Source organism: Stegostoma tigrinum, chromosome 38, assembly GCF_030684315.1.
Source record: "Stegostoma tigrinum isolate sSteTig4 chromosome 38, sSteTig4.hap1, whole genome shotgun sequence".
Lineage (NCBI taxonomy): Eukaryota > Metazoa > Chordata > Chondrichthyes > Orectolobiformes > Stegostomatidae > Stegostoma > Stegostoma tigrinum.
The window spans coordinates 12,619,006-12,646,885 of record NC_081391.1 but is presented as its reverse complement, the minus strand read 5'-3'; the positions used below and the strand labels follow the sequence as shown (position 1 = coordinate 12,646,885).

The following is a 27,880-nucleotide window of genomic DNA, read 5'->3' as shown; positions in this document are numbered from 1 at the left end:
CCGGATGGCTAGGAGGTGTAACAGAGCCCAGAAACAAAACCAGGTTTGAGCCTCAGACTTCAACAGGCAAGAGGTTGTGTTCCACTTACACTCTTTAATTTTCTTGAGAGGAAACTATACAATCCAGCAGCTAAATGATGCAAAATATCAAATGCGTGGTGGTGGGTGATGGGTGAGTAATCTTTGCCGTTACCTCCTTAAAGTTTCAATCCGTTTGATAAATATGAGTTTCATTGGTCAGTGCATTAAGTATAGGAGTTGCCAGGCCATGTTGTGGCTGCACAGGACATTGCGTGAAGCCACTTTTGGAATACTACGTTCAATTCTGATCTCCCCAGTAAAGGAAAGATGTGGTGAAACTTGAAAGGGGCAGAAAAGATTTACGAGGATGCTGCCAGGATTGGAGGGTTTGAGCTATAGGGAGAGGCTGAATGGGCTGGGGCTATTTTCCCTGGAGCGTCAGAGGCTGAGGGGTGACCTTATAGAGGTTTATAACATCATGAGGGGCACAAATAGAGTGAATAGGCAAAGTCTTTTCCATGGGGTGGGGAGTGTGCTCCAAAACCAGGGGGCATAAGTTTAAGCTGAGCGGGAAAGATTTAAAAGATACCTAAGGGGCAACTTTTTCATGCAGAAGGTGGTGCGTGTATGGAATGAGCTGCCAGAGGAAGTGGTGGAGGCTGGTACAATTACAACATTTAATAGGCATCTGGATGGGTACATGAATAGGAAGGGTTTAGAGGGATATGGGCCAAATGCTGGCAAAGGGAACTACATTAATTTAGCATATCTGCTTGGCATGGATGATTGGACCGACAGGTCTGTTTTCCATGCTGTATATCACTATGACTATGATCCCTGGTATCTATATTTTTGGGAAGTGATACAATCGATGCCTTTCCTCCCTCCCTTTCATGGATGAATGCAAGTCTTGCTGCCAGTCTGTCTCTTGCACCGCACCTCCATGTTTGTTGGTTATCGCTCCCTGTTCTAATTTTGCTCTCAACGTGCCACCCTTTAGCATTGCCACCTGACTAGTGTCTCAACCTTGGATTTTTTTTTACATTTTCTCGTAAAAGGACACCATGTGCAAAAGACTTTATTCAATATTTCCACCACCAGGAAAACACCCGTGTGACCAGGGAACCAGTAACAAGCAAAGCCCAATAGGGGCAACATTGACCTGAGAAAGAAGTGAAGCGGGTGGCTGGGGATTAGGTCAAAATAAACTCTGGAATTTTATTTACTTTTGTTTTAAATTTTAAAAATATGCTTTGTTCAGAAAATATATCTTTGTATTTCTACATTGTCACAAACGCTGTTTGGCTCTGTACAGGAGCAAATCAAGTGAACTAACAAACATTTGGGTTTGACTTTATCCCAACAATGCAAACCATCTCTTATGCACACAAGACCATATTTCTCTGGCATGTGCACATCACCAGCAATGCCAGCATTTGTGGCCCATCAACCGATTGGCGTGTTAGCTAATTTATGAGTAACCACATTGCTGTGGGTTTAGAGTCATACAGTCATATGAGGATAGTAGATTTTCTTCCCTAAAAGACAGTAGAGAACGTGACGTTTTCTTTTAACATTCAGTGCTAAATGACAATTGACAGCTTTCTGTTTGCTGATTGAACCAGCTACTGCGGTGGGATTTGCATCCATTTTCTCAGGTCCTTGGCATGAGCCTCTGGCTTGTTATTCCAATGGCATTATCACGATAACATTGCACTCCTTAAATTCCCCTCCTAAACATCTCATTCATTGTACTCCTTTAGGTTACTCCTTAAAACTTACCTCCCAGCATTCCTCCTACATCCTTAAGTATCTCAGTGTCAACATTTGACATATTTTCCCAAAGAGTTAATTTATTAATAAAACCTAGAAAAGAACTCAATTTAGAAATAGCAGAAATGCAATAAAAACCAAAAGAACTGCGGATGCTGTAAATCAGGAACAAAAACAAAGTTGCTGGAAAGGCTCCGCAGGTCTGGCAGCATTTGTGGAGGAGAAAACAGAGTTAACATTTCGGGTCCAGTTCTGAGGAAGGGTCACTGGACCCGAAACATTAACGCTGTTTTCTCCTCCACATATGTTGCCAGACCTGCTGAGAAATGCAATAAAGTTCAACTTGTCTCCATATACCATTTCCTATTCATAAGTACCTCTACAATTGTAATACTTTTGATGTTAATAGGAAAGTTTCACGACATTAAAGGTAGTTTTTTAAGATGGTGGTGCTGTCTTACAGCTCGCTCAGAGTCCAGGTTGCCGTGGCAACACACATGCATGTTGTGGTCTAGGGCCACAGATCGTCACAGTAGAAGCTCAGTTATCCTTTTCCAAAACTTTATGAACATGACCAGGAGTTTCTCTAAGCCTCACTGCTTGTGTGTTTGACATGTTTGTAGGTTGGCATTGAACCTGATTATCTTTCGATGATGAGCACAATTCCCATAGCCACCAACCCATGGCGTGGGACTTGAGCTCAATGTGTCTAGCAGCAGCAGTAAGGACACTCCCCATTACACCACATCACACTGCATTGTCATATGTCTGTAAGTTGTTATTTATTTAGTCCAGTTGTCTGGCAGTTCCTGATCTCAGCCTGCTTTGAACCCATACCCTTACAGACAGCTGTTCCTGGATAGTCAATGGGAATGGCAACCTTAGCTGGCATCCTATGTATCTTTTCCCAGTTTCTCCTATTCTGGGAGTGCTGCTCATGATCATAAACAGCAGAACAGTCTCACAGGGCTGAATTGCTCTTATTTCTTATGCTTGCCGCCAGTGAGACGAGTGCAGCGTTGATCTGAGGAAACAGAGCAGCTTCAATGAGACTGTTTCGAGTCGGTGGACTAGTCTTTGTTCAAGAACTCAGCCTAAAGGAGTACGCCTCTACTGTTACTTCATTGGTTAAGCGTGTAGATGAGTGCATGCCACAGACGTTAATCCGAATGTTCCACCAACTGGAAACCATGGATAAGCTGTGAGATCCACTCCCCACTGAAGCCCAGGTCTGAGGTGTTCAAGTCGGGTGACCCTGACCTACATGGGAAATCCAGGTACGACCTCCATAAGTCCATCAGAGACACCAAGATGCAATACCAAACTAAGCTCGAGACCGAGACTAACTGCACGGAACACCCATCATTTGTGACACAACATAATGGACGACAAAACAAAGTCAAACTGAATTGTAGGCTATAATATACGTCCGCCTGACAAGTTTGATGCATTCTACGCTCACTTTGAACAGAAGGCCAACGGAACGAATATCGTCTATCCCGACGGCCTCAAAAGTGACTGTACCCTCAGTCACTGCTGCAGACTTATGATTGACCTTCTTAAGGGTGAGCACATGGAAAGCAGCCACCAGCCTGGATACCATACCCGGTCATGTGGACCAGCTGGCAGGAGTATTCACAAACACCTTCAACTCTCCTTAATATAATCTGAAGTACCCAGCTGCTTCACGAAGCCCACCACCATCCCAGTGGTAAAGAAAAATCATGTAGCGTGCCTCAGTGACTACCATCCAGTCATTATGAAGTACTTCAAGAGGTTGATCTTGGCTCACATCAACTGCAGCCTCCCAAAATGCCTTGATCCCTTGCAATTTGCAACAGGTCCATGGCAGGCACTGTCTCCCTGGCCCCACACTCATTCCTAGAACATCGGGACAACAAGCTTCATTATGTTGGGCTCCTGCTTATTGACTACAGCTCTGCCTTCAACACCATAATTCAAAACAAACTTGTTTCCTAACTCCAGGACCTAGGACTCTGCTCCCAGCTCTGCGACTGGATCCTCGAATTCCTGCCCACAGGCCACAATCAGTAAGGATTAGCGACAACACTCTCTCCGCAGTAATCCTGAATGCCGTTGACCCGCAAGGCTGAAAAGCCAGCACTTGTACCATACTCCTTATATACATACGACCGTGTGGCCACATTCAGCTTTAACACCAGTTACAAAATTTGCTGATGACACCAGCATTGTAAGTTGGATCTCAAACAATGACAAGACAGTGCACAGGAAGGAGATTGAATGCTTAGCGGCATGGTGTAAAGACAACAATCTCTCCATCGATCTCAGTGAAATGAAGGAAGTGTTTATTGGCCTCAGAAAGCAGTGCGGAGGAAATGCCCCCCTGTCTGCATCAATGGTGCTGGGGTGGAGGTGGTCAACAGTGTCAACTTCCTGGGAGTAACAATCGCCAACAATCTGTCCTGGACTACCCATGTTAAGACTATGGTCAAGAAAGCACAACAATGCCTCTCTTTCCTCAGAAAGCTAAAGAGGTTCACAATGACTCTTAGAGATGAACCATAGAAAGTATCCTATCTGGATGCATCACACTGTGGCATGGTAATCGCTCTGCCTAAGACTGCAAGAAACTACAGAGAGTTGTGAACATAGCCCAGTCCATCACACAAACCAGCCTCCCATCCATTTACTCCATCCATACTTCCTGCAGCCATGAAAAGGGAGCCAACATCATCAAAGACCCTTTCCACCACGGTTATACTCTCTTCCACCCTATTCCATTGGGCAGAAGATAGAAAAATTTGAAAATACATATGAACAGATTCAAGAACAGCTTCTTCCCCGCTGCAGACTTTTGAATGGCCCTCTTTAATGTTAATGTTCATATCTCTCTTCACTTTCTCAGCAGCTGCCACACTGTATCGTGCTCTCTGTCCTGTTACCCTGCTGTTCTTATATGGTACAATCTGCTTGTAAAGCACACAGGAGCCTTTTTCACTGTGCCTTGGTGACAGTAATTGGTCAAACCAAAAATAAGATATAGAATATGCCTTCACAAAACATAGAAACTGATGCTCAAGCATTCTGTAATTCATATCTCACACGTTATTAACTGCTGATCACAACAGAATCATGGCATTGTACAGGACAAAAGGAGATCATTCAGCCCATGTGTCTGTGCCAGCTCAATTAATCTGATGCCCTTTCCCCTTTTCAAGTGTTTCTGGGCTCCCTTTCAAAATTGAATCCACTACCACTGACCTTTCAGGCAGTGTTTCCCAACAACGTACAGTTGTCTAGGACTGCTCATGAAATTAGAGATTGATAAATTTCTGATTCCAAGTGGACTACAGGGTTTGGGAGGTCGTGTGGAGAAAAGGCATTGAAATGTTTGATCAGCCATAATCACTATGAGTAATGGGGCAGGCTAGATGGACTGAATGGCCTGCCCCTGTTCCTATGTGTGTGTGAAGGGGTGAAGGGGTTCGATCAGAAGGTATTTTGAAGGCCGCTGGGTAAGGTGAGCCAGGCTCAAAGAACTGGTGTTTTGAGAGAACACCTTATTTTAAGAAGTTATCAGAAAGAGGAGGGAGAGACAAGTTGCAATCCAACACGTTACCCCTTCCTAGATCCGAAACCTTTTGTGGCCTTAAAACCTCTTGAGATTTCTGCGCTCCTTTCATGCTGTCCTCTTGCAATAAGCCCCCGATTTTAACGACTGAACGTTGACATCCTTAGTTGCAGGTGAACGCTAAACTCTGGGATTCTTTGCCTGAGCCTTTTACTCTTCATTAGATCCACCTCATTGATTAAGGTCTCAGCCACCTTACCAAAATCAACTCCAGTCATTTGGTGTTCAAATATTTGTTTGATAATCACTCCTGAGCAGTAATTTTGAGATGTTCTGCAACGTAGGAAGGATTTGCGGAATTAAGTTTAATGGGGAGAGTGCTGGAAAGTGAACACTTGAATGGCAGAGTGGGCTTGAGAGGCTGAATGGCCTTCTGTTATTCCTATTTCTTATGGCCTTACGGTTATAAATTGTAATTGATGGCGCAAATGTTAGGCAGCAGGTACTGGGGAGAAGAGCACACATATAAACCGGGGATGTTGAGCATTAGTCATTCTGACTGTTGACAGCCCAGTTGTGTTGCTGCCACAACAAAAAAGAGAGAGACTGATGACAAATTGGATTCCGGTCTTTCCACAGAGCTGTTGGGAAAACCTGCCTCCTCATCACTTACACAACCAACGACTTCCCTGAGGAGTACATTCCGACCGTGTGAGTATATATTGCTACTTTCTTCACTTCTACTGTCAGGTCTTCCTTACAAAGGATGGTTACTTTGGAGTGAGAAGCCTCTGAATTTCGTGAAGTTATAGGAGTTGATCAATAATTCAAATTGATAATTCAAATTGGGACCAGTCTCAGTCTGTAGGGACTCGATCAAAAATGTTCAATTTTTGGAAAATCTGGAATAAGATACTGGCTTTCTTGGCAACCATGGAACCATTGCTTATTGTCACAAAATATATACCTGGTTCATAAATGTTCTTCAGGAAAGGAAACTGCCATCCTTACCTGGTTGGGCCTACATGCAACTCCAGATCCACAGCAACGTGTTTGACTCTTAACTGTTCTCTGGGTAATTGGGAATAGTCAATAATAGAAGTTGGGATGTCATGTTTTGGCTGTACAGGACACTGTTTAGGCCACTTTTGGAATACTGTGTTCAGTTCCAGTCTCCTTGCTGTAGGAAGGATATTGTGAAACTTGAAAGGGTTCAGAAAAGATTTACAAGGATGTTGCCAGGGTTGGAGGGTTTGAGCTACATGGAGAGGCTGAGTAGGCTGGGGCTATTTTCCCTGGAGTGTCAGAGGCTCTGGAGTGACCTTATAGAGGTTTATAAAATCATGAGGGGCATAGATAGGGTAAATAGACAAGATCTTTTCCCGAGGGAGCAGAGTCCAAAACGAGAGGGTAGAAGTTAAAGGTGAGAGGAGAGAGATTTAAAAGGGACCTAAGGGGTAGCATTTTCATGCAGAGGGTGGTGTGTGTATGGAATGAGCTGCCAGAGGAAGGGATGGAGGCTGGTACAATTACAACATTTAAAAGACATCTGGGTGGGTATATAAGTAAGAAGGGTTTAGAGGGATGTGGGCCTAATGTTGGCAAATGGGACTAGATTGATTTAAGGTATATGGTCGCCATGGACAAGTTGGACTGAAGGGTCTGTTTCCATGCTGTACAGCTTTATGACTGTAAATGCTGGCCTAACAAGCAATGCCCAGATCCTGTGAGTGAATTAAGAAGAGAAGATGATTTTGGCTCTTCTAAGGCATGAGGGCTAGTCAAAATCAACTCTAGAAGCATATTGCAATTGCTACAGGAGAAAGCAAGTGCTGAGCCGAGTTAGCTCAAAGGCCCAACTCATTTTTTCTGGAACTAAGGTCGTTTGGCCCTCCAATCATCAACCTCTATTTCCATTTACCTTTCCAACCAGCTCCTCTGGCTCCCTCATACTTGTAAATCCACTCTATGCCACCTCATAGCCCACGTACACCTTACTCTTTGACATAGTGGTCCCACCCAAAGAATCACAGAAGTGTTACGATGCATAAGGAACCATTGGATCACTGGTTCTTCAAGTGAACATCATTACCTAGTCTCCAACCAATATCACTCCTGACTTCAGGAGCTGTGTGGATATGCAAAATAAACTTCTACAAATCTAATGTAAGTCTAAATACTTAACACTAAAATATCTCCCATTCACATTTTAAAGCTTTATAATCCTTTCCAGTGTTCATTCTGTTATAAAAACAAAGTTTGATCCACTGACAATGTCAAACACAACTGCTCTAGAATAGATGATTTTTACTGTCAATAAAAGGTAAGCTGAGCCTCACTCGACTAAGTTCAGTGTTTTGGCAGTGTTTGTAACTTAGCCAAGCATTTGTAATTTTAGGAATTTTGAAACCCAGCCAAGTATTCAGCCTGACTTCAGTTCTAATAACAGCCTTTGGGAAATATCAACAGGTATGGACCAGACTAAAACCTCTCCAAAACATATCAAGGAGATAGCCTAGATCTTACATTTATCTTATTTGAAGGCAACTGTAAGGCAGTGCTTTCCAGATGTGAATTGATTAGCCAAACTACTAAGCTTTTAAGTAAAATACACATTATTCTTAAACTACAGTTAAAATATGAAAAAATGCATAACTTTTACTATATTAAAATACTTATCAAAATGATATATTATTTAATTAACTACTCATCATCTGTCCTAATATAGCAACATCCCATAAACACAGCTTTAGCAAAGGCAAATTCAGTAAAACAGTTTCATCATGTGTTACCTCCAGTCTAGGAGGAAAAACTGACGGAATGAATTTAGCAGCAGAGACATGAACTCCACTACTTTGCAACAGCAGAGACAGACTTTATCTAGCATCATAAACTCTAGAACCTTCAACATCAACAGCTGAAAGCAAAATTCAAACCCTGTGTCTGTGTGAGCCTAATTCCACCCACTAATGCTTCTATTAAAAAAAAACCCAAAGCTATTTACCCTGCTTTCCATGGAGTAGGGACTCAGGCACTAGGTTTACAACATGCCCCTAGAAGAGAAACAGGACGGGCACATCCCTCTTGAAGGCACACCTGATAACATGACAATGAACTCCCTTGAAACTGAAGAACCAGTTTTTTTTCCCTAATACCCACCAGTTTGTCTACCACTTGAAACAGAACTTTTTTTTAACGTTGACTGACAGATCCAGCACTTTCTTATTATTGTAGTTAAAAATCTGGATATTTTAAAAATTCCAGATTGTGACATCTAAATAAAACTTAGTTTCTCTTCACAATCATATATCACCATGTTATAAATTCAAGCTCCCACAATGCAGGTTCAGGATTTGGGGAAAGGTGAAATAGAGTCTGTTTGAACTCAGCACTAATTTCAAATGATGCTGTTGAGTTAAGGTTTCCTAACTGTACAATTCACACCTTGCTCCCTTTTCCTGCTGGAAAAATCAGGATCCGCCAGCAGCCATCAAAAGGTCTCCTTCAACCAGTTCCTACCCGTCATTTTTAAGTGCCTCAAGTTAGCGTAATGTCTATCCCATAATCCCGACATTTGCATTTTAGCAAATTCGCAAATGGCCAATCTTTCCCTTGAGGCCAATATTACGGCAAGTTGTTTGAACTGGTGGAAAATAGTCGGCAACATGCTTGTAGCTATGGCATGGCTTTTAATTCATTCAGATCCCAGGGCGATGCTAAAGGATTGACAACTCTTAAAGCTGACTGACATTAAAGGGATGTGGCTTTGGAAGATCATTGTGCAGTCAAGGAATGGCAAGGAATATGGCCACATTGCACATTGTACGTCTTGACACCAGCAGGATGCTGTACATACTCAAACACCAACAATACCAGCAATATTTAAATGGCACCATCAAAATTCTGAATACAGGAACGTGGAACATGGGAAAAGAGTAGGCAGTTTGGAATGTTGAACTTGCTCCTCTTTTCAGGAAGGTCATGGCTTACCTGGCTATGACCGAGAGTCATGGAGCTGTATGATCCTTTGATCCAACCAGTCCATGCCGACCATAATTCCAAACTAAACTAGTCCAACCTGCCTGCTCCTGGTCCATATCCCTCCAAAACTTTCCTTGTCATGTACTTATCTAAGTGCCTTTTAAATACCACCCAAAGATGTAGATGTAAGCCATTCAGGGCTGAGATGAGAAGAAATCTTGTCACTCAGAAGAGTGCTGGACCCTGTGGAATTATTATGCCAGAGAGTTGCTGGGGCAAAACATTGAATATTGTCATGAAGGAGTTGCATATAGTTTTTACAGCAAAAGGGATCAAAGGGAACGGGGGAGAAAGCAGGAAAAGGGGGCTGAGTTGGATAATCAGCCATGATCATAACAAAGGGTAGAGCGGGCTCAAAGGGGCGAATGGCCTACTCCTGCTCCTATTTTCTATGTTTCTGAGCCCTTCATCTCAGTAACGAGTCTAATGATCCTTGTCTGTGCTGTGTAATATTCTGAAAGGATCTGAAAGGGTCAGGGCTGAGGAGCATCATGAGTACTGATGTCATATATAGTTCTGGGCAGAACATTTTAGGGATTCTGAAAGAGTCAGACCTGGTATCAAGTGCTCCTCAAAGTCTCTTTAAAAATGTCCATCTCAGTAATACAAGCTCCTACAAGCTGCTGACTCAAGTTGAAATAAATTTTGTGAAGGAAGAGGGATTTTGGCCCAGAAATGGTTTCATAGAATCTCCACAGTGTGGAAACAGGCCCTTCAGCCCAACAAGTCTACACCGACCCTTGGAGCATCCTGCCCAGACCCATCCCCCTGTAACCCACCTAACCTACACATCCCTGGACACTATGGGGCAATTTCCCATGACCAATCCACTCAGGCTGCATATTCTTGGACTGTGGGAGGAAACCAAAGCACACATGGGGAGAATGTGCAAACTCCACACAGACAGTTGCCTGAGGGTGGAATTGAACCCGGGTCCTGGAGCTGTGAGGCAGTGGTGCTAACCACGGAGCATTGTGCGCTAACCACACTCCCCTGTGACAGCCTGGTTCATCAGTCACCAGCTACATATAGTTCGCTTTCCAAGTAAATACAGGAGATGCTTCCATTATACAAAGGGAACAGATGTGCATTTATATAGCACCTTTCACAACTTTAAGCTATCCCAAAGCACTTTACAGTCAATAAAGTACAAATGTAGTCGACTGATGTAGGGTAGGAAACAGAGCAGTCAGTTTGCAGCAAGATCCCATGCACAACTGTTGAATGATGACTGCTGTTTATTGTGGATTTGGCCTAGGGATAAATATTAGTTAGAAAACCAGGGACAGTTCTTCTCCTTGAAAGATATGCCATTGAAACATTTGTATCCAGCTGAGAGGCCAGACACGATGAGCACTGGATTTAGTGACATAATTTAAAAAAAGCACCTCTGAGAGTCCAGGAGACCCATTGGTAATGCCCTGGGTGTTAGGCCAGATGTGGTGCTCCCTCACATCCCTCGTGTGGGGCTTTAACCCATGACCTTCTGACTCAGAGGTGTGAGTGCTACACACTGATCCAAGACCCACACCCACATTAAAACCCAGCACTGTGCTATTGACATGGAGAGGCTGAGGTCAAATTAACTTTAAGAGACAGTAGGAACTGCAGATGTTGGAGTCTGAGATACCAAGGTGTAGAGCTGGATGAATACAGCAGGCCAGGCAGCAGCAGAGGAGCAGGAAAGCTGACTTTTCGGGCCTAGACCCTTCTTCAGAAAACGAAGAAGGGTCCCAACCCGAAACGTCAGCCGTCCTGCTCCCCTGATGCTGCCTGGCCTGGTCTGTTCATGTAGCTCTACACCTAGTTGTGCCAAATTAACCTTGTCTTGCTTTGGCCTGACATCCCTTTACCTTCTTCCTCAACAGCTTTGACAACTACTCGACATCTGTGACCGTCGATGGTCGTGCTGTGAACTTGGGATTGTGGGACACAGCTGGTCAGGAAGACTATGACAAGCTCCGACCTCTCTCCTACCCTCAAACCGTAAAGATATTTTTATTGTCACTCTCTGTTTCCAAGAAAGTGGGGGGTACTATTAGCTCATTCAATAAGTGCAATGCCAACAACATGGGATTGATCCCCATACATAAGGTGGGTCTGGTGTATCTAGCTTCTTGCATTGCTTACTTGTGACTGGGGATGTGATGGCCTTAGTGGTATTACACCAATGATCCAGGTAACGTTCTGGGAATCTGGGCTCTGGGCAGATGGAGGGAATTTGAATCCATTGGAAGTCTGGGCTTAGAAGTCTAATGAAGATCATGAAACTGTTGGTAATTGTTGAGGTGGTGGGTGTGGGTGGGAAGTTCCAGCTGGTTCCCTTTAGGGAAGGAAACTGCCATCCTTAGCTAGTGTGTGACTCCAGACTGCACAACAATGTGGCTGACCCTTAACTGCCCTCTGGGCAATAAATGATAGCCTAGCCAGTGATGCCCACATGCTGTGAATAAATGAAGCAAAAATATGATGTAAGCCATGATCAACAATAGTCTAGAGGATACCCAAATCTGGCGATGCCCTGCAAGGTCCAGGCTAACCAGCTACCTTGGATCCCGGCTGTGATCGAGCTAAATGCGGTGGAATATGTGATTCTAACAGCACAGACCCTCCCTCCACTATATTCCAGTGCTTCAGCGTAGGTTTGGTGAACTTTGGAATTGCTTGCAGCTGGGGCGAGTACCCATTACATTTCATAAAAATCATTTGGCGGGAATTTTTTTTTCTATTTGTTTCATGGGATGTGGGTGTCACTGGCTGGGCCCGCATTTATTGCCCTGTCCCTAGTTGCCCCCTTGATAAGATGGTGGTGAGCTGCCTTCTTGAACTGCTGCAGTCCTCCTGTTGTAGGATGACCCACAATGCCATTAGGGAAGGAATTCCAGGATTTTGACCCAGCAACAGTGAAGGAATGGCAATATATTTCCAAGTCAGGATGGTGAGAGGCTTGGAGGGGAGATTGTCCTTGTCCTTCTAGATGGAAGTGGTCATGGGTTTGGAAGGTGCTGTCTGAGGATCTTTGGTAAATTTCTGCAGTGCATCTTGTAGATAGTACACACTGCTGCTACTGAGCATCGGTGGTGGAGGGAGTGAATGCTTGTGGATATGGTGCCAATCAAGCGGGCTGCTTTGTCCTGGACAGTGCTAGGGTAAGTTCTGGGGTCCACTTCCTTCATCAGAAGAAATGATCAGTCATATTGTGAGCATTGGTGGCAAGGCCCAGCATTATTGAAATGGTGGAAATCATAGTCAACACATTTCAGAATTTTGAAGCAGAAATACCACATACCCCCGGATTGGAAATCATAATTATGTTTGGCTTTGGAGAAGGTGCAGAAGAGGTTTACCTGGACGCTACCTGGATTAAAGGGTATGAGATGTAACAAGAGGCTAGAAAAACTCGTGTTGTTTTCTCTGGAGCTTTCGAGGTTGAGGGAAGACTTGATGGAAGTCTATAAAACTATGAGATGCACAGAGAGGTTTGACAGTCAGAACTTTTTTTTCCCCCAGAGTTGCAATGTGTGACACTAGGGTTGGGGGGGGGAGCGTGGGGGCTCATGGATTTAACGTGGGAGGAGGAAAGTTCAAAGGAGATGTGAAGGGCAAGTTTTTTTACGTAGAGAGTGGTGGGAGTCTGGAATACGCTGTCACGGAGTGGTGGTGGAGGCAGATATGATAAGGGCGTTTAAGGGACTTCTAGATAAGCACATGAATATGCAAGGAATAGAGAGATATGGACCAAGGACAGGCAGAAGGGATTGGTTTAATTTGACATTATGTTCAGCACAACATTGTGGACCAAAGGCCCTGTTCCTGTGCTGTACTGTTCTATATTTTGACACAAAGTTTAGCAGAATGGAAAACTGCGACAGAGGACCACGTAGCTAATTGTTAGACTTTGTTCTTTTCCAGGATGTTTTTGTGATCTGCTTTTCACTTGTCAGTCCTGCTTCTTTCCAGAATGTACGTGTCAAGGTAAGCCCTGGGGACAACTTCCTTCATCAGAAGTAATGATCAGTCATATTATCACCTTGCATCCGAAGGTTCGACTCCAAACCCACATCTCTACTTTCCTCTTCATGAATTTGAATGCTGTTTTCTCAGATATTTTTCCAGTTCTGTCTTAAATGTTTTGGTCTCAATTAATGGCCGGAGGGAAAGTGCACCTAGTGATTGTGGCTCTCAATAGAAAGGCCATAAAAACGCAAATTGCTGTTGTTATAGCGCAGTTCAAATTCCCTTAACTCCATGTGGAAAAGAACACTTTTTAAAATGCTTTTGCTCCTGACTTTTCTTCCACTGGAATAAATCTTCCTTTATGTGTTTTTGGCAAGCTGTCCTCTGCTCCAATGAATCTAATGCTGAGCCTCCCTCCTTGTAAACCCAAGTGTTGTTCCATTGCTTAACTTCAGGAATGACATTTATACTCATTGGGTTGAATATTGTGCCCAGCCACGTATAATAACATCTCCGCACAGCTTAGTTAGGAAATGTTAATCAAAACTGGCCATTGCAGCCTTAGCCATAACTGAATTGCCCAATATATTCAGAACTCTTAATAGGTAATGCCTGACTCTCATGGTAAAGTGAAACTTTTCATATTATTGACCAGATCTGGATGGAAAATCAGGAGCTGCAGTAGGCTATTCGGCCTGCATTGACATCCAGTAAAATTAGGACAGATCTGCAATACTCACCCTGATGCCCCTTGATTACTCAGTCAGCCAAGAAGCACTGTGTTGAAATCTGTCAGTGATCCAGCCTCCTCTGCTCTGTGGGGAAGAGAGTTGCAGAAGCTCATGATCTTCTGAGAGAAAGAAACCATTTTGATCTTATATCGGAGACCCTTTGAAACTGTGCCCTACAGTTCTACTCTCTTGCAGAAGGATCCTCTCAGCATCCACCCAATTAAATTTTCTCAGCATTATATTATCAGTATTGTCACATAATCCCAGAAGACCATAGGACTGCTCTCCCATTAGAGGGAGAGAGAGAGAGAGAGAGAGAGAGAGCGCGAGAGAAAGAGAGAGAGAGAGAGAGAGAACAAGCCAGAGAGAGAGAGAGAGAGAGAAGGAGAGCAAGAGAGAGAGAGTGAGAGGGCGGGCGAGAGAGAGAGAGAGCGGGCGAGAGCGAGAGTGAGTGAGAGAGAGAGACAGACAGACAGACAGACAGACGTAGGTGTTGAGTTTAACTTGAGGACAAGGAGTGAAGTTGAGTAGAAGGTTACCCTTACTCTTCTGAACTGCAATAGATACAAGTCCAACCTGTCCACCCTTCCCCCAGAAGATACATCTTGCCCAGGTAACAAAGTGTGAAGCTGGATGAACACAGCAGGCCAAGCAGCATCTTAGGAGTACAAAAGCTGACGTTTCGGGCCTGGACTCTTCATCAGAAAATGGAGAGGGGGAGAGAGTTCTGAAATAAATAGGGAGAGGGGGAGGCGGATCGAGGATGGCGAGAGGAGAAGACAGGTGGAAAGGAGACAGACAAGTTAAAAGGGCAGGGATGGAGCCAGTAGAGGTGAGTGTAGGTGGGGAGGTAGGGAGAGGATAGGTCAGTCCGAGGAGGACGAATTGGATGAGGTTAGTAGGTAGGGAATTCCATCCAAAAAAGCAACCACCTAGAAACCAATGTCCATTTCAAGCCCACTGACTCCCACAGCTACCTACAATACACCACCTCCCACCCACCTACCTGCAAAAATTCCATCCCCCATTCCCAGTTCCTTCGCCTCCGCCGCATCTGCTCCCAGGATGAGGCATTCCACTCCCATACATCCCAGATGTCCTTGTTCTTCAAGGACTGCAGCATCCCCCCCGCAGTGTTTGAGAACGCCCTCGACCGTGTCACCCGCATTTCCTGCAACCCATCCCTCACACCCCTTTCCCACAATAACCGCCAAAAGAGAATCCCCCTCGTCCTCACATACCACCCCACCAACCTCCAGATCCAACGCATCATCTTCCGATTTCACAAGCTTCAAAATCTCTCCTCCCCCCACTGCATCCCAAAACCATCCCAGCTCGTCCCCGCCTCCCTAACCTGTTCTTCCTCTCACTGCTTCCCTCCTCCTACCTCAAGCCGCACCTCCATTTGCTACCTACTAACCTCATCTGCCTCCTTGACCTGTCCGTCCTCCCCGGACTGACCTTATCCCCTCCCTACCTCCCCACCTACACTCACCTCTACTGGCTCCATCCCTGCCCCTTTAACTTGTCTGTCTCCTCTCCACCTATCTTCTCCTCTATCCATCTTCGATCTGCCTCCCCCTCTCTCCCTATTTATTTCAGAACCCTCTCACCCTCCCCCTCTGCAGTTCCCATTATCTCTTGCCCAGGTACCTGTTCATGGAAACAGGCCCTCTGTTGAGTGAACGTCCTCAGAATGGCTTCTAATGCAATCTTGCCTTTTTTTAAATAAAGAGTCCAAAACTGGACAGAGTACTCTAGATATGGTCACATCAACTGTGACAAAACACCCTTACATTTAGACCCCTTTATTAATTCACTCGTGGGACATGGGCATTTCTGGCTGGGCCAATGTTTATCGCCCATCTATAGATGCCAGCTTGAGAAAGAGGTGGTGAGCTGCCTTCTTGAACAGCTGCAGCCCACATTGACCCACAATGCCCTTAAGGAAGGAATTGCAGGATTTTGACCCACTGCTCCACTGAAGGAGCGGGGATATATTTCCATGTCAGGATGGTGAGAGGCTCGGAGGGGATATTGCAGGGGTTGGTGTTCTGATGTTTGTGCTACTCTTGTCCTTCCAGATGGAAGTGATTGTGGATTTGGAAGGTGCTATCGAAGCATCTTTGGTGAATTTCTGCAGTGCATCTCATAGATAGTACACACTGCTGCTACTGAGGGTCAGTACTGGAGCAAGTGGATGTTTGTGGAAGTGGTGCCAATCAAACGGGTTGCTTTGTCCTGGATAGTGTCAAGCTTTTTGAGTATTGTCGGGGCTGCACCCATCCAGGCAAGTGGGGAGTATTTCATCACACTCCCAACTTGTGCCTTGTAGATGATGGACAGGCTTTGGGGAGTCAGGAGGTGAGTCACTCATCACAGTATTCCTCGCCTCTGACTTACTCTTGTAGCCACTGTGTTTTATGTGGTGAGTCCATTTGAGTTTCTGGTCAATGATAACTCCTAGGATGCTGATAGTGGGGGTCCAGTGATGGTAACACCATTGAATGTCAAGGGGCGGTGCTTAGATTGTCTCTTATTGGTGATGGTTATAGCCTGGCATTTGTGTGGCATGAATGGCACTTGCCACTTGTCAGCCCAAGCCTGGATGTTGTCCAGATCTTGTTGCATTTGAACACGGACTGCTTCAGTATCTGAGGAGTCATGAATGGTGCTGAACACTGTGTAATCATCGGTGAACATCCCCACTTCTGACCTTACAATAGAGGGAAGGTCATTAATGCAGCATCCTTACCATAAATGCTGACATTCCATGAGCTTTCCTAATCACTTGCTTCATCTGTCTATCCATTTATGATAAATGTGGATATTGTAGGTAATAGGAATTGTACAGTAAAACTGTCTTTTTAATTTTATGTAGAACATTTTTGGCTAAACTGTAAAAATTGATGTTGCAGAATGGTTTGCAGTCAAACAAACTGTTGAAGTCAATGATAATGATGATCAGACAGCTTTCCGTAGCAAGCCTTTAACCTAAAGTTTGTCTTACAATGGAAGATGCAAGTTGAAACTTCACCATTTTCTCTTCTGCCTCTCACCTAATTTTATTCCCTGAAATCTGAACCCTGCATTTTTAATGAGGAGCTGCCCTTTTCAGTATCAGCAAGCTTACTAATTAAAAAACTGAAAGTATGCTGGAAATCAGGAACAAAAGCAGAAATTGTTTGAAAAGCTCAGCAGGTCTGGCAGCATATGTGAAGAATCGTCAGAGTTAACATTTTGGCTCCAGTGACCCTTCCTCAGAACTGAAGGTAGCTAGGAAAAAGACGGCTTTTCTGCAGAAGGTAGGGTAGAGGGCAGGTGCTAAGGAGTAAACAATAGGTGGGAATAGAGCCCAAACAGATAGAAGAACAGTTGGACAGACAAAGAAGTGGATATCAATCAGCCTGAGAGAATGAATAGCTACTAATGGGGACTGTTAGTGGCTAACAACGGGTTGTGTGTGATAGCAGACCATGAGAAACAAGGCCTAGTGTGGAGGTATTGGGATAGGGACATGGAAGAAGGTGCCTCAAGTCCTAAAGTTGCTACTAATAATGATGTGTGAACCCGACAGAGTCCTGATCATCTGGCCGAATATCAGATTTCAGAAGTATTTTGTTCAACTTCTTACCTGACTAAGCATATTTCCATTAACTTTGGAGCTTACTTCTTTGTACTCTCAGTTAGCTTCTCAGGCATGCTGATGAAAATTAAAGGTTCCTGAATAACTCCACTTTATTTTCATTCCTACGTTCAAACCATTCAAATGGCCCAGATCCTCCTGCAGCCTTGGCTATTCCTACAATCTTTCGGAAACCTTACTTTTATCCATTTCTGTCTTTCTAGCATTGACAGCTTTGCATTGAGGTGTTTTTTTTTCAAAAATATATCTCATTCATAGAATGTATAAAAATACATTAGGTAACAGTCCAAAGTTAACATTGCATAGCGAGTAAGACAGACCTATTTCTTATAATGCAGGATGTTGTTCTTTGAGTTTCGTGGTGGAGCCCTACCAGCTCTAGAATACCATTCAGTAACCTGTCAAGCTCTCGTTCCTTCTTTAATACTCTCCTTAATATCTCATCTCGATCAGCCATTCCAATGTTTCCTTTGGTTTGGTGTCAACTTTGGTCACCTCTGAAGCACTGTGGGATATTTGGTTGCTATATCAATGCATGTTGTTGGCAAGCATATTATAATTCAGAAGCGTTATTGGCTTCTAATGAAATGCAGAAGAGAAACTAAGTTACATTTTCGTTTGCATGGTTTCACTCTATTTGCATGTTGCCAGATAAAATCAAACACAAAAACTATTATCTCTTTCAGGAAGTCTTACATTTACAACAACAAGCATCCAACTTCATTCTGAATTTTACTTGAGCTGAAGGGCACAGAACGCTTTCTCAATGTGTTCACCCCAGGCATTTACCTTTGTCTATCATATTCCCGGGTTAAGTATGGCAGGAGAGAGATGCAAAGTTCATGCATAAAACAGCACTCGTCACTTGCTTTCACATCCGTTGTTCTTAAGGGATGGGTTTATGAGTTCAACATTGAATGCAGACACCATCCTGTCCTTCCAGCACAGATGTTTGGTTGGCTGGACAACACAGAGCCAAACACCATAGCACAGGTTCAATTCCTACCTTCTCAACCCCTCTCTTCCCTCCACTTAGCACATGGTGGTCCTCAGGTTAAACTTTCACTAGTCATCTCTGTCTCTGCCTCTCTCTCTCTCAAATCCAGTAGTACCCAATGGTCTTCTGCAACTGCAAGGACTTGCGCACAGGCTACGGTGTTCAACTTACCCCTGATTCTTCAAACAGCCGGAAGTGGGATTGCAAACTCCACTTAGTTGTATTTGTAGGGATTTTACCACGTGGCCTTCCACCTCTGCTATTCCCACTGCAAAAAACGTTGCCGCTCCCCCCCATCTGCAACGTCCTTTTCACTAATAGAACAGAATTTCCAGGGAAATGTGGAAGATGAATTCCTCTGACTGCTCTGTTCAATGGCCCAGACTTTTGGTTTACCTGGTTTTCTCCGAGTGATGACCCGGCATGCACTTGGAAAATCCTGGACGGTTAACAACATGTAACAGAAAAGGCTTACATTACAATCTTATTCCCTGTTTGGTGAAACAGTCTGAGTTCCACATCTTCATTGCTGCCTCAATAACTCTTTGCTGGAGGTGCAGTGATGTAGCTGTCAGGGACCGATGGCAATGATGACAAGATGTATAGAACATAGAACAGTACGGCACAGGAACAGGCCTTTCAGCCCATGATGTTGTGCTATACACAACACCATATTAAACTAATCCCTTCTGCCCGCCTCTGGTCTGTATCCCTCCATTCCTTGCATCTTCATGTGCTTATCTAAAAGCCCCTTAAATGCCCCTATAGTTTCTGCCTCCATGACCACCCCTAGCAAGATATTCCAGACTCCTACCACTCCCTGTGCAAAAAAAAACGTGCTCCTCACATCTCCTTTGAATTCCTTCCCACCCCCTCCCTGTCCTTAAATGCATGCCCCCCAGCTTTAGACATTTCAACTCTGGGATAAAGATTCTGAATGTCAACCCTATCTATGCATCTCATTATTTTATAGATTTCTATCAATTCTCCCCTCAGCCCCTGCCACTCCAGAGTAGACAACCCAAGTTTTTCTAGCCTCTCCTTATAGCTCATGCTCTCTAATCCAGGCAGTATCCTGGTAAATCTCTTCTACACCCTCTCCAAAGCCTCCACATCCTTCCTATAATGTGGCGACCAGAATTGAATGCAATACTCTGAGTGTGGTCTAACCAAAGTCTTATAAAGCTGCAATGTGACTTTCTGACCCTTGTGCATGGTAGGACCTGCTGATGCTGGAGTCACAGTGTGGAGCTGGAGGAACACAGCAGGCCAGGCAGCGCCAGAGGAGCAGGAAAGCTGACATTTTGGGTCAGGGGCCTCCTTCAGACCCTTTCCTGAAGAGTGGTGCCAACCCGAAACATCAGCTTTCCTGCTCCTCTGGCACTGCCTGGCCTGCTGTGTTCCTCCAGCTCCACACTGCTATCCTGAAACTTGCACTCAGTTCCCCCAACAATAAAGGCAAGCATGCCATATACCTTCTTTACTGCCCTGTCTACTTGTGTGGCCACTTTCATGGAGAAAGTAACCAAATGGGTCTATTGGGCAAGCTGGTCACATAAATAGCTATCTGGGTGGAACATGCAAAATTACATGGCTGAAACTTGTCATCTTGCAAAGAAAATTGAGGTCTTTGAAGAGTATTCTTGTGTTTCTCGTTGATCTGGCGGAGAAAATTCCACATAGCGCCCACAATGTTGTCTTATGCTCACCGAGAAATAATGGGCCAAGTAACCACAGTATTTTCCCAGAGCTCTGTAAGGGTGGGGGGCTCATACCCACCGCTCAGCTCTCTAGAGGGTGTTCTTTCTCTTTGCCGGTTTTATTTGTTTCAATTTGCATACAATGTTTAGAAATCACGAATAAGTTGGCAGGGGAGAAAGAAAATGCAAATGCCGGCTGGAATTTGAATAGGCGTTCTGGCTTACCTCTCACTGGTTTCCTCAGATTGTTTCTGTGTAACAGACAAAGTCCAGCTCTCACCAAAACGAAATCAGCTCCAGTCTGGATCATTGCAACAAGATGTTGTGAAGTTGCAAGCAGAGGTTACAAAAAGTACACTTGTTCTGCTTGGAATTCGATAAATTAAGAGCTGAACCAAATAATTGTCCATAAGATGATTGATGAATTTGACAGAGGAAGGAGAGAAAGATTATTCCCTGTGGGGTGTAGGGCAATAATTAGATATTGAGGATTGAAGATCACTTCCGAATGATCCAAAGGGGAGTTTGGGCATTTCCACAAAAGGTTTGGAGGGGCTGTACGAAGGAGGATTTTTTTTCACCGGAGGCTGATGAGAATCTGGAACTCAGTGCCTGTGGTACAGGCAGAAACCCTCTGAGCATTTAAGAAGAAATTAGATGTGCACTTGCAATGCCGAGGCATACGAGGGCCAAGTGCTGGAAAATGAGATGAGAATAGTTAGCGAGATAGTACGAACTGCAGATGCTGGAGTCGAGAGATAATACAATGTGGAGCTGGAGGAACACAGCAGGCCAGGTGGCATCAGAGGAGCAGGAAAGCTAATGCTTTGAGTCGGGACCCTTCCTCAGAAACGTCAGCTTTCCTGCTCCTCTGATGCTGCCTGGCCTGATGCGTTCCTCCAGCTCCACACTTTGAGAATAGTTAGCTACTTCTTTTCAACAGGGACAGACTTGATGGGCCAAAGAGCCTTTTTCAGTGCTGTAGATCTTATTGACTGCAAGAGAAATGTTCTCTCTGAGAAAGTTATCAGAATCTGGAATGGTTGCCCTGAAAAGTGATGACAGTTGGTTCCACATATCATTGTAAAGGAGACCTGGACAGGTATTTGGAATGAGGAACTTACAGAGTTACAGGCAAGAAGCTGGGACATAGGACTGAACATAATAGTTCTTTCAGTGAGCCAGCTCAGATACAATGACATGAATGGCCGTCCTAATATGCTGCTTAACTCTCTGAACAGAAGCACACATGAAGATTGCAGTTCATCTGTAATCCTGCCTTTCATTACATCACTTTGTAATAGAGTCAGCACAGAAACAGATCCTTCAGTCCAACATGCCCATGCCGACCATGTTTCTCAAACTGAACTGGTCCCATGTAATGTGCATTACGCCTATATCCCTCTAAACATTTCCAATTCATGTATCTGTCCAAATGTCTTTTACATGTTGTAATTGTAACCACCTCTACCACTTATTCTGACTGTTCATTCCATATGCACACCACCTTCTGTGTGAAAAAGTTGCCCCTCAGGCCTATTTTTAAATCTTTCCCCCCCTCACCTTAAGCCTATCCCCTCTAGTTTTGGACTCCTCTCCACTGGGGAGAAGACTTTGGCTGTTCAACTTGTCTATGCCAATCATGAGTTTATAAACCTCTATAAGATCACCCCTCAACCTCCTACACTCCAGGGAAAGAAGTCCATCCTACCAGCCTCTCCTTAGAACTCATCAAGTTTCTACTATTCTGGGTATTCAAAGATTGAGGTTGAAGTGTCTGAAGTTTGGGGTGGAGGCAGCGTAGGTTGAACAGTTCAGTAATCTGTAGATTATTTGCTGAGGCTGAAGAGCAGCAAGGAAAATGGGGCAGAGGGTTGGTGCAATGATTCACTGAAATAACTCCACAGAGGCTGGTATCCCGTCACCAAGTCACCCTTTATTTACACTTGGAGAATCCTTGTCGCTGATCCAGCTCCTTCAGAGCCAGCCCTCAGAGTGACCATAACCTGTGACCCTCCAGGTTAACAGCCCCAATCAGGGAACTCATGTTCTATAGGGTCCACCTGGCTGAACTCATTACAGTCACTGCACTCACCTTTTTTGAGCCCAGTCTTCACTCAGTTTGGGTCCTCTGGTGGCTCCATTGGTGAGGATCACATTTCACGTGTCATTGTGAAGTAGGTGCACAGTACGTAGTAAGAGCTACCAAGAAGATATTCCATAAGCTTACAAAATTTCAGAGACTAAGGCCTTTGAGATGTCTAAAGACCAGTTTCCTGACGAGTTTCCTACTTACAGGGAATAAAGCTTGTCATCAACCTCAATGAGTGCGAATCTCACCTGACGATTACCCAGCTTCCTCTCTGACTGACAGCAAGCGGGGAACATTAGGTGTCGACAATTTCTGATGTCCAAGTCAGTGAGGGAATCTAGTGATTTCAGCTGGTGGCTAGCTCCAGTGAGCCATCAGCTCGGGCACCCAGCCACAACGTCTCCATGCACCAACCTCGTACAACCTGTTGTCTCATCACCCTGGTATCCCACACATGCCAACCTCTAAGAAACCTAATGGGTGGGGGTGGGGGAACCATTCTGATCCACTTGCAGAATGCTTCTGCAGCTTAAAGCTGCTGTCTGAGGAATGCTGATGACTAGGAACTGACATGAGTGAGGACACTTTGCGCACAAGGACAGGTGCCTAGCTCACGGACTGAACCGCGCTGTGTCACCAGAATCCTGAGGACAGGTCAGCGGACTCAAAACGTTAACTCTGACTTTCTCTTCACAGATGCTGCCAGACCTGCTGAGCTTCTAACCCCTCCTCTCTATTTATCTTGGAGCTCGCTTTCCCCTCCCCCATTTCTGAAGAAGGGTCCCGACCTGAAACGTCAGCTTTCCTGCTCCTCTGATGCTGCCTGGCCTGCTGCGTTCCTCCAGCTACTCACTGTGTTATCTCAGATCCAATAACGTCTGTTTTTGTTCCAGGCTGCATCTCCCATTTATTCTCTTGGTCTCTGAATGCTGACTCGCCTTGAGCCGACCTGGATGCTCACGCCATCCCTGCCCAGTCTCTCTGTGCTTTGCCCTCATGGCCAGAGCTACCAGGCTGACATTCCTTCCGTCTTACTGTACCATCTGGTGCAGGCACAAAGCTTTCATGCTTATCAGCAGGCCTACAGTCACCTCAAGGGAGGCAGAGTGTACAGTTAGTTGAGGGACAGACTCCGATAACAGTCCAGAGGAATGGCACAATCAGTTGGCCACTCAGAGTGCTCAGAGCTGGTTCCTTTCAGAGGCTGAGGAGCTGAAAGTTGGTCAGCTTGGCACCTGCCTTGGCTCTTCCCACCCTGTTTTCCCCTGGAATTAAATGAAGGGAGGGGTTGAGTGAGGTGGTAGCAGCCGGCGCAGCTGGTAGAGCTGTCGGAAAGGTGATAAGTTGTCCTGCAATGGTAAGTAGACAGTACAGAGGGCATGCAAGGCTTGTGTAGTGGGGAAGAGAGGGTGGCGCTCACCGGTAGGTGGGTCACAGCAAGTGAGGGAGGATGTTGCAGGCAATAGTGAAAGTGGTAGAATGCAACCATTGACTGGAGGTGGGTCCAACGGCAGAGGTGGGAGTGGCCGAGAGGGAGCAGAGAGCAGAGAGCAGCACTTGTCCTGGTGGAGCAGAGAAGCTCATTGATGTTTCTCCTTCAATGCCCGGCATTGCCCCAGATGCCTGAGCTCACAAAACCAGGCTGACAAGGTCTGATGGCGTGGCATCATCTGCTGGTCCTGGGATAAACTCTGCACTATTCCATTCATCAGGACCCTATCCATTAAATGGTGCAGATTTCCCCTTATCTGTCATGTCCCAATCACAGAATGTCTCACCTGAAGAGTGCCAAGAGGACCTGCACAGACAGGAGTGTCTAATGAAAATTCTCAGCTGTGTCCCTCTCTAGTCCAGTGGATATTCTGTGTGACTTCTCTTGGAATTCAGTTAACCCAAACGGAGCTTTTAGCAAACAATTGAATTTACAGCATAAGCCATCTTTTGATGTGTGGTTCTTTCTTTTAAAAAGACACAAGTTGCACTTAAAAGTTCAATACATTGTAAGTAATTCAGAGTTATGACCCATTGACATGAGAGCTGTCAAAGGTGCTATGAAAATGTGATTCATTTAAATGCAGTCCAATGAGTCAACAATTTGCCCACATTGCTTTCCCCTTTCTCCTCATACAGTGGTACCCAGAAGTGAAACAGCACTGCCCCAATGCTCCCATCATCCTCGTGGGCACTAAGCTTGACTTACGTGATGACAAAGATACCATCGAGAAACTAAGAGAGAGAAACCAAGCCCCCATTACCCACGAAGAAGGTGTACTAATAGCAAAGGAGATTGGTACGTGACATTCTCGCGAGAGGAGTTCTGATAACTCTTACATGCCAAGTTGACCGTTGTCAGTATCATAAGTGATAACAAGGGCACTGTGTGCTTTGTGGTGAACGCAGTGCTCCATTCTAGAAAGCTAGTTGGCAAAAGATGGTACTGGAGTCAATCTTGACTTACTCTTACATTTATTTACAGTGTGAAACATTACATGCATGCATCTCCTAGCTCAACTGCAACACGCTTTCATTAAGTGCCAGTTTGTCCATGATAAAGTGAAATGCCAAGAAAATGACCCCCCCCCCCTCAACAAAAGTACAATTAAGCAATAATTATGGTTGGACCCACACTCAATGATGGTCAGAAAAATGAGACCGATCATATAGGATTCCAAAGGAGCTCGACAGGGTCGATGTTGAGGGGATGCCTTCTTATTGTGGGGGAGTATGTCGCTACAGGGCACCATATCAAAATGAACAGTGTCCAATTTAAGCCAGATGTGAGGAAGCATTTCTTCTCTCAAAGGGTCGTTAGTATTTGGAAAGCTTTATTCTCCCAGCAAAGGATAGTGGAAATTGAGTCTTTGAACAGATCCAGGCTGAGCGCAACAGGATGTGGATCCACGAGCAGGTTATTTATGGGGTAGGGGTCAGGCAAGATGGTGGAGTTAAGGACTCCAGGTCAGCCATACTTGACAGAATAAGTTGAGGGGCCAAATGGCCTATCCTGCTCCCATTTCCTACATTCTAAAGTAGAAGGGGATCCAGCAATCAAGTCCAAGACATAATTGAGAAACCCCTAGCCCTAAAACTAACCCGAACCCTACCCTAACACTTACCCTAACTAACCCTTACCCTAACTGACCCCTAACCCTAACGTGAACTAACCTTAAACCTAGCTAACCTCTAACCATTAATCTAACTGAGCTCTAATCCTAAACCTAACCCTAACACTAACATTAAACCTAATCCTAACCCTAACCCTCAACCTAACTCTAACCCTAACCCTTACCCTAACTGACCCCAACCCTAATATGAACTAACCCTAACCCCAACACTGACACTAAACCTAACCCGAAACCTAACCCTAACCCTAACACTAACCCTACACCTAACTCTAACCCTAACTAACCCTTACACTAACTGACCCCAACCCTAATATACCTCTAACCCCTAATCTAACTGAACCCTAACCCGAATCCTAATCTGAACTAACTCTAAATTTAACTAACCTTTAGCCTTAACTCTAACCCTGAACAACGCTACCTCTAACCCTGACTAAACCTAAACCTATTGAATATTAATGTCCACAGCTGAATTTACTGCATTTCTACATTCCTAATATCCTCCCCATTCTCCAATAAGGAGAGGGCAGGCAAGACCTGTAGGCTGAAGTCCACCATTTGTATATTGGTATAGGCTGATAAGTTGGTGCTGTGCCCATCTAGCAGAGGTAACTTTGGAACCTCTGCCTGTGTAGATCAGTGGTCTGGCCTACATGTGACTCCAGACCCACAGCAATGTGGTCTCTTAACTGCCCTCTGGATAATTAGGGATGAGCAAAAAATGCTGCCTACCCAGCAATGTCCTCATCTTGTAAAGGAAAATGGGAAAGGCTAAATGTCTTAAACCCTTTCATAGTGACAATAGTCAGTTCATACCACATCCACGAGGCCAACACAACCGGCCATTTTTTTCATTCATTCACCAGATGTGGGAGTCACTGGTTAAGCCAGTGTTTACTGCCTGTCCCTAATTGCCTGATGGTTGTTAAGAGTCAACCACTTTGCTGTGGGTCTGGAGTCACATGTAGGCCAGAAATTATAAGGATGGCAGCTACCTTCCCTAAAAGACATGAATAAACCAAATGAGTTTTTCCTGACATGGTGACTACCTCATGCGCATCATTAGACTCTTAATTCCAGATTTTTTTAACATTATTGAATTCAAATTCCACCATCTGCCATTGCAGGATTCAAACCAGGTCCCTAGGGATCTTGTGATGTGGTTATAGCGCCCCTACCTCTGAACTAGGAGGTGTCGGTTCACATCCTACCTGCTTCAGAGGCATGTCATAACATCCCTGGATATCTTAATTAAAATCCCTGTCATAACATGACTGAACAGATTGATTAAATTAACCAAACGTAGGACCCCATGGCATTACCAGCAGCTGTCTAGTGATAATACCATGAGGCAGTGCCTCCACCACCCCTCAGGGGAATGAGCCTCAGCTGACCATCTGCCATTCCTACCAGGGATTTGTAGGCCTCAAGCTCATGACTATCCATCCATCCACTACAGGAAAGACAGGAAAGAACCTGATTAAAAATATAAACAGAAGAGAAGCACTGAAAATGTTTCTTTCTTATTTTCAATTTGCACAGGAGCTGCAAAGTTTATTGAAAGTTCTGCCTACAAACAGAAAGGCCTAAAGACAATATTTGATGAGGCCATTCGAGCTGTGATCTTCCAACCTGTGCAGAAGAGAAGGGTACCCTGCTGTATTCTGTAGAATAAATATCAGGAGGTTTTTGGTTTGGATGGGTCAGATCTCTGGCCTTTTCTGAGACACGGAGTGACCGCCACAGAGCTTAGAATTGATTGGAATTTTCGTTGTCGATTTTTCTCCCTGAATACAGCTACGAAGGAGACTGTGTGCCCTTCAGTTAGTCCTATCCTCCCTCCCAGACCATCTCTGCCCCATTGTTGAGCAACGTTTACCCCCTTGTCCAATTCCCTTTTCAAAGGTATTGTTCAAGCGGCCTCCAGTCTCTGGTGGTTCTCACTGATGTTCATGTCACACAAGATCACCGGCAGTGCCACTGGGAGGGAATGAGGCACTAAATCCTGGTGGGGAAAGGCACATGAAGCTTTCTTGTCTCAATGGCACTGAGACTTGTGGTTCAAAGTTCAACGGTTACCAGGTAGGAAAAAGTTATGGGACAGGGAGCAATTGGATGGTGCATCTGATCTCTCTGTCTGTGACCCCACTAAACCTGATGGCTATAACATGTCTGTACAAACCTACATAATCCCTGCTCCCGTCGAAGTCCAATTCCAACAAACTCACAATGTCTGATCCTTCTCGA

The 27,880-nt window shown here is 44.8% G+C and overlaps 1 protein-coding gene across 2 annotated transcripts; it reads left to right on the top strand.

The window, feature by feature from the left end:
* On the top strand, positions 1-27,880 carry LOC125446986 (ras-related C3 botulinum toxin substrate 1-like). Of its 2 annotated transcripts, XM_048521053.1 has the most exons (6): positions 1-172; positions 5,987-6,058; positions 11,257-11,374; positions 13,301-13,363; positions 24,642-24,801; positions 27,176-27,880. In XM_048521053.1, the coding sequence occupies exons 1-6, from the start codon at positions 135-137 to the stop codon at positions 27,301-27,303; spliced, it is 579 nt and encodes a 192-aa protein (XP_048377010.1). In that variant the 5' UTR covers positions 1-134; the 3' UTR covers positions 27,304-27,880. The 2 variants fall into 2 exon arrangements, with proteins under 2 accessions (XP_048377010.1, XP_048377011.1); XM_048521054.1 differs by lacking the exon at positions 13,301-13,363.

Coding starts and splice junctions, on each gene's coding strand:
- LOC125446986 (XM_048521053.1), top strand. CDS start 135: ATGATGCAAAATATCAAATGCGTGGTGGTGGGTGATGG. Junction 13,364..24,641: donor TCCAGAATGTACGTGTCAAG/GTAAGCCCTGGG, acceptor CTCCTCATACAG/TGGTACCCAGAAGTGAAACA. Junction 24,802..27,175: donor ACTAATAGCAAAGGAGATTG/GTACGTGACATT, acceptor CAATTTGCACAG/GAGCTGCAAAGTTTATTGAA.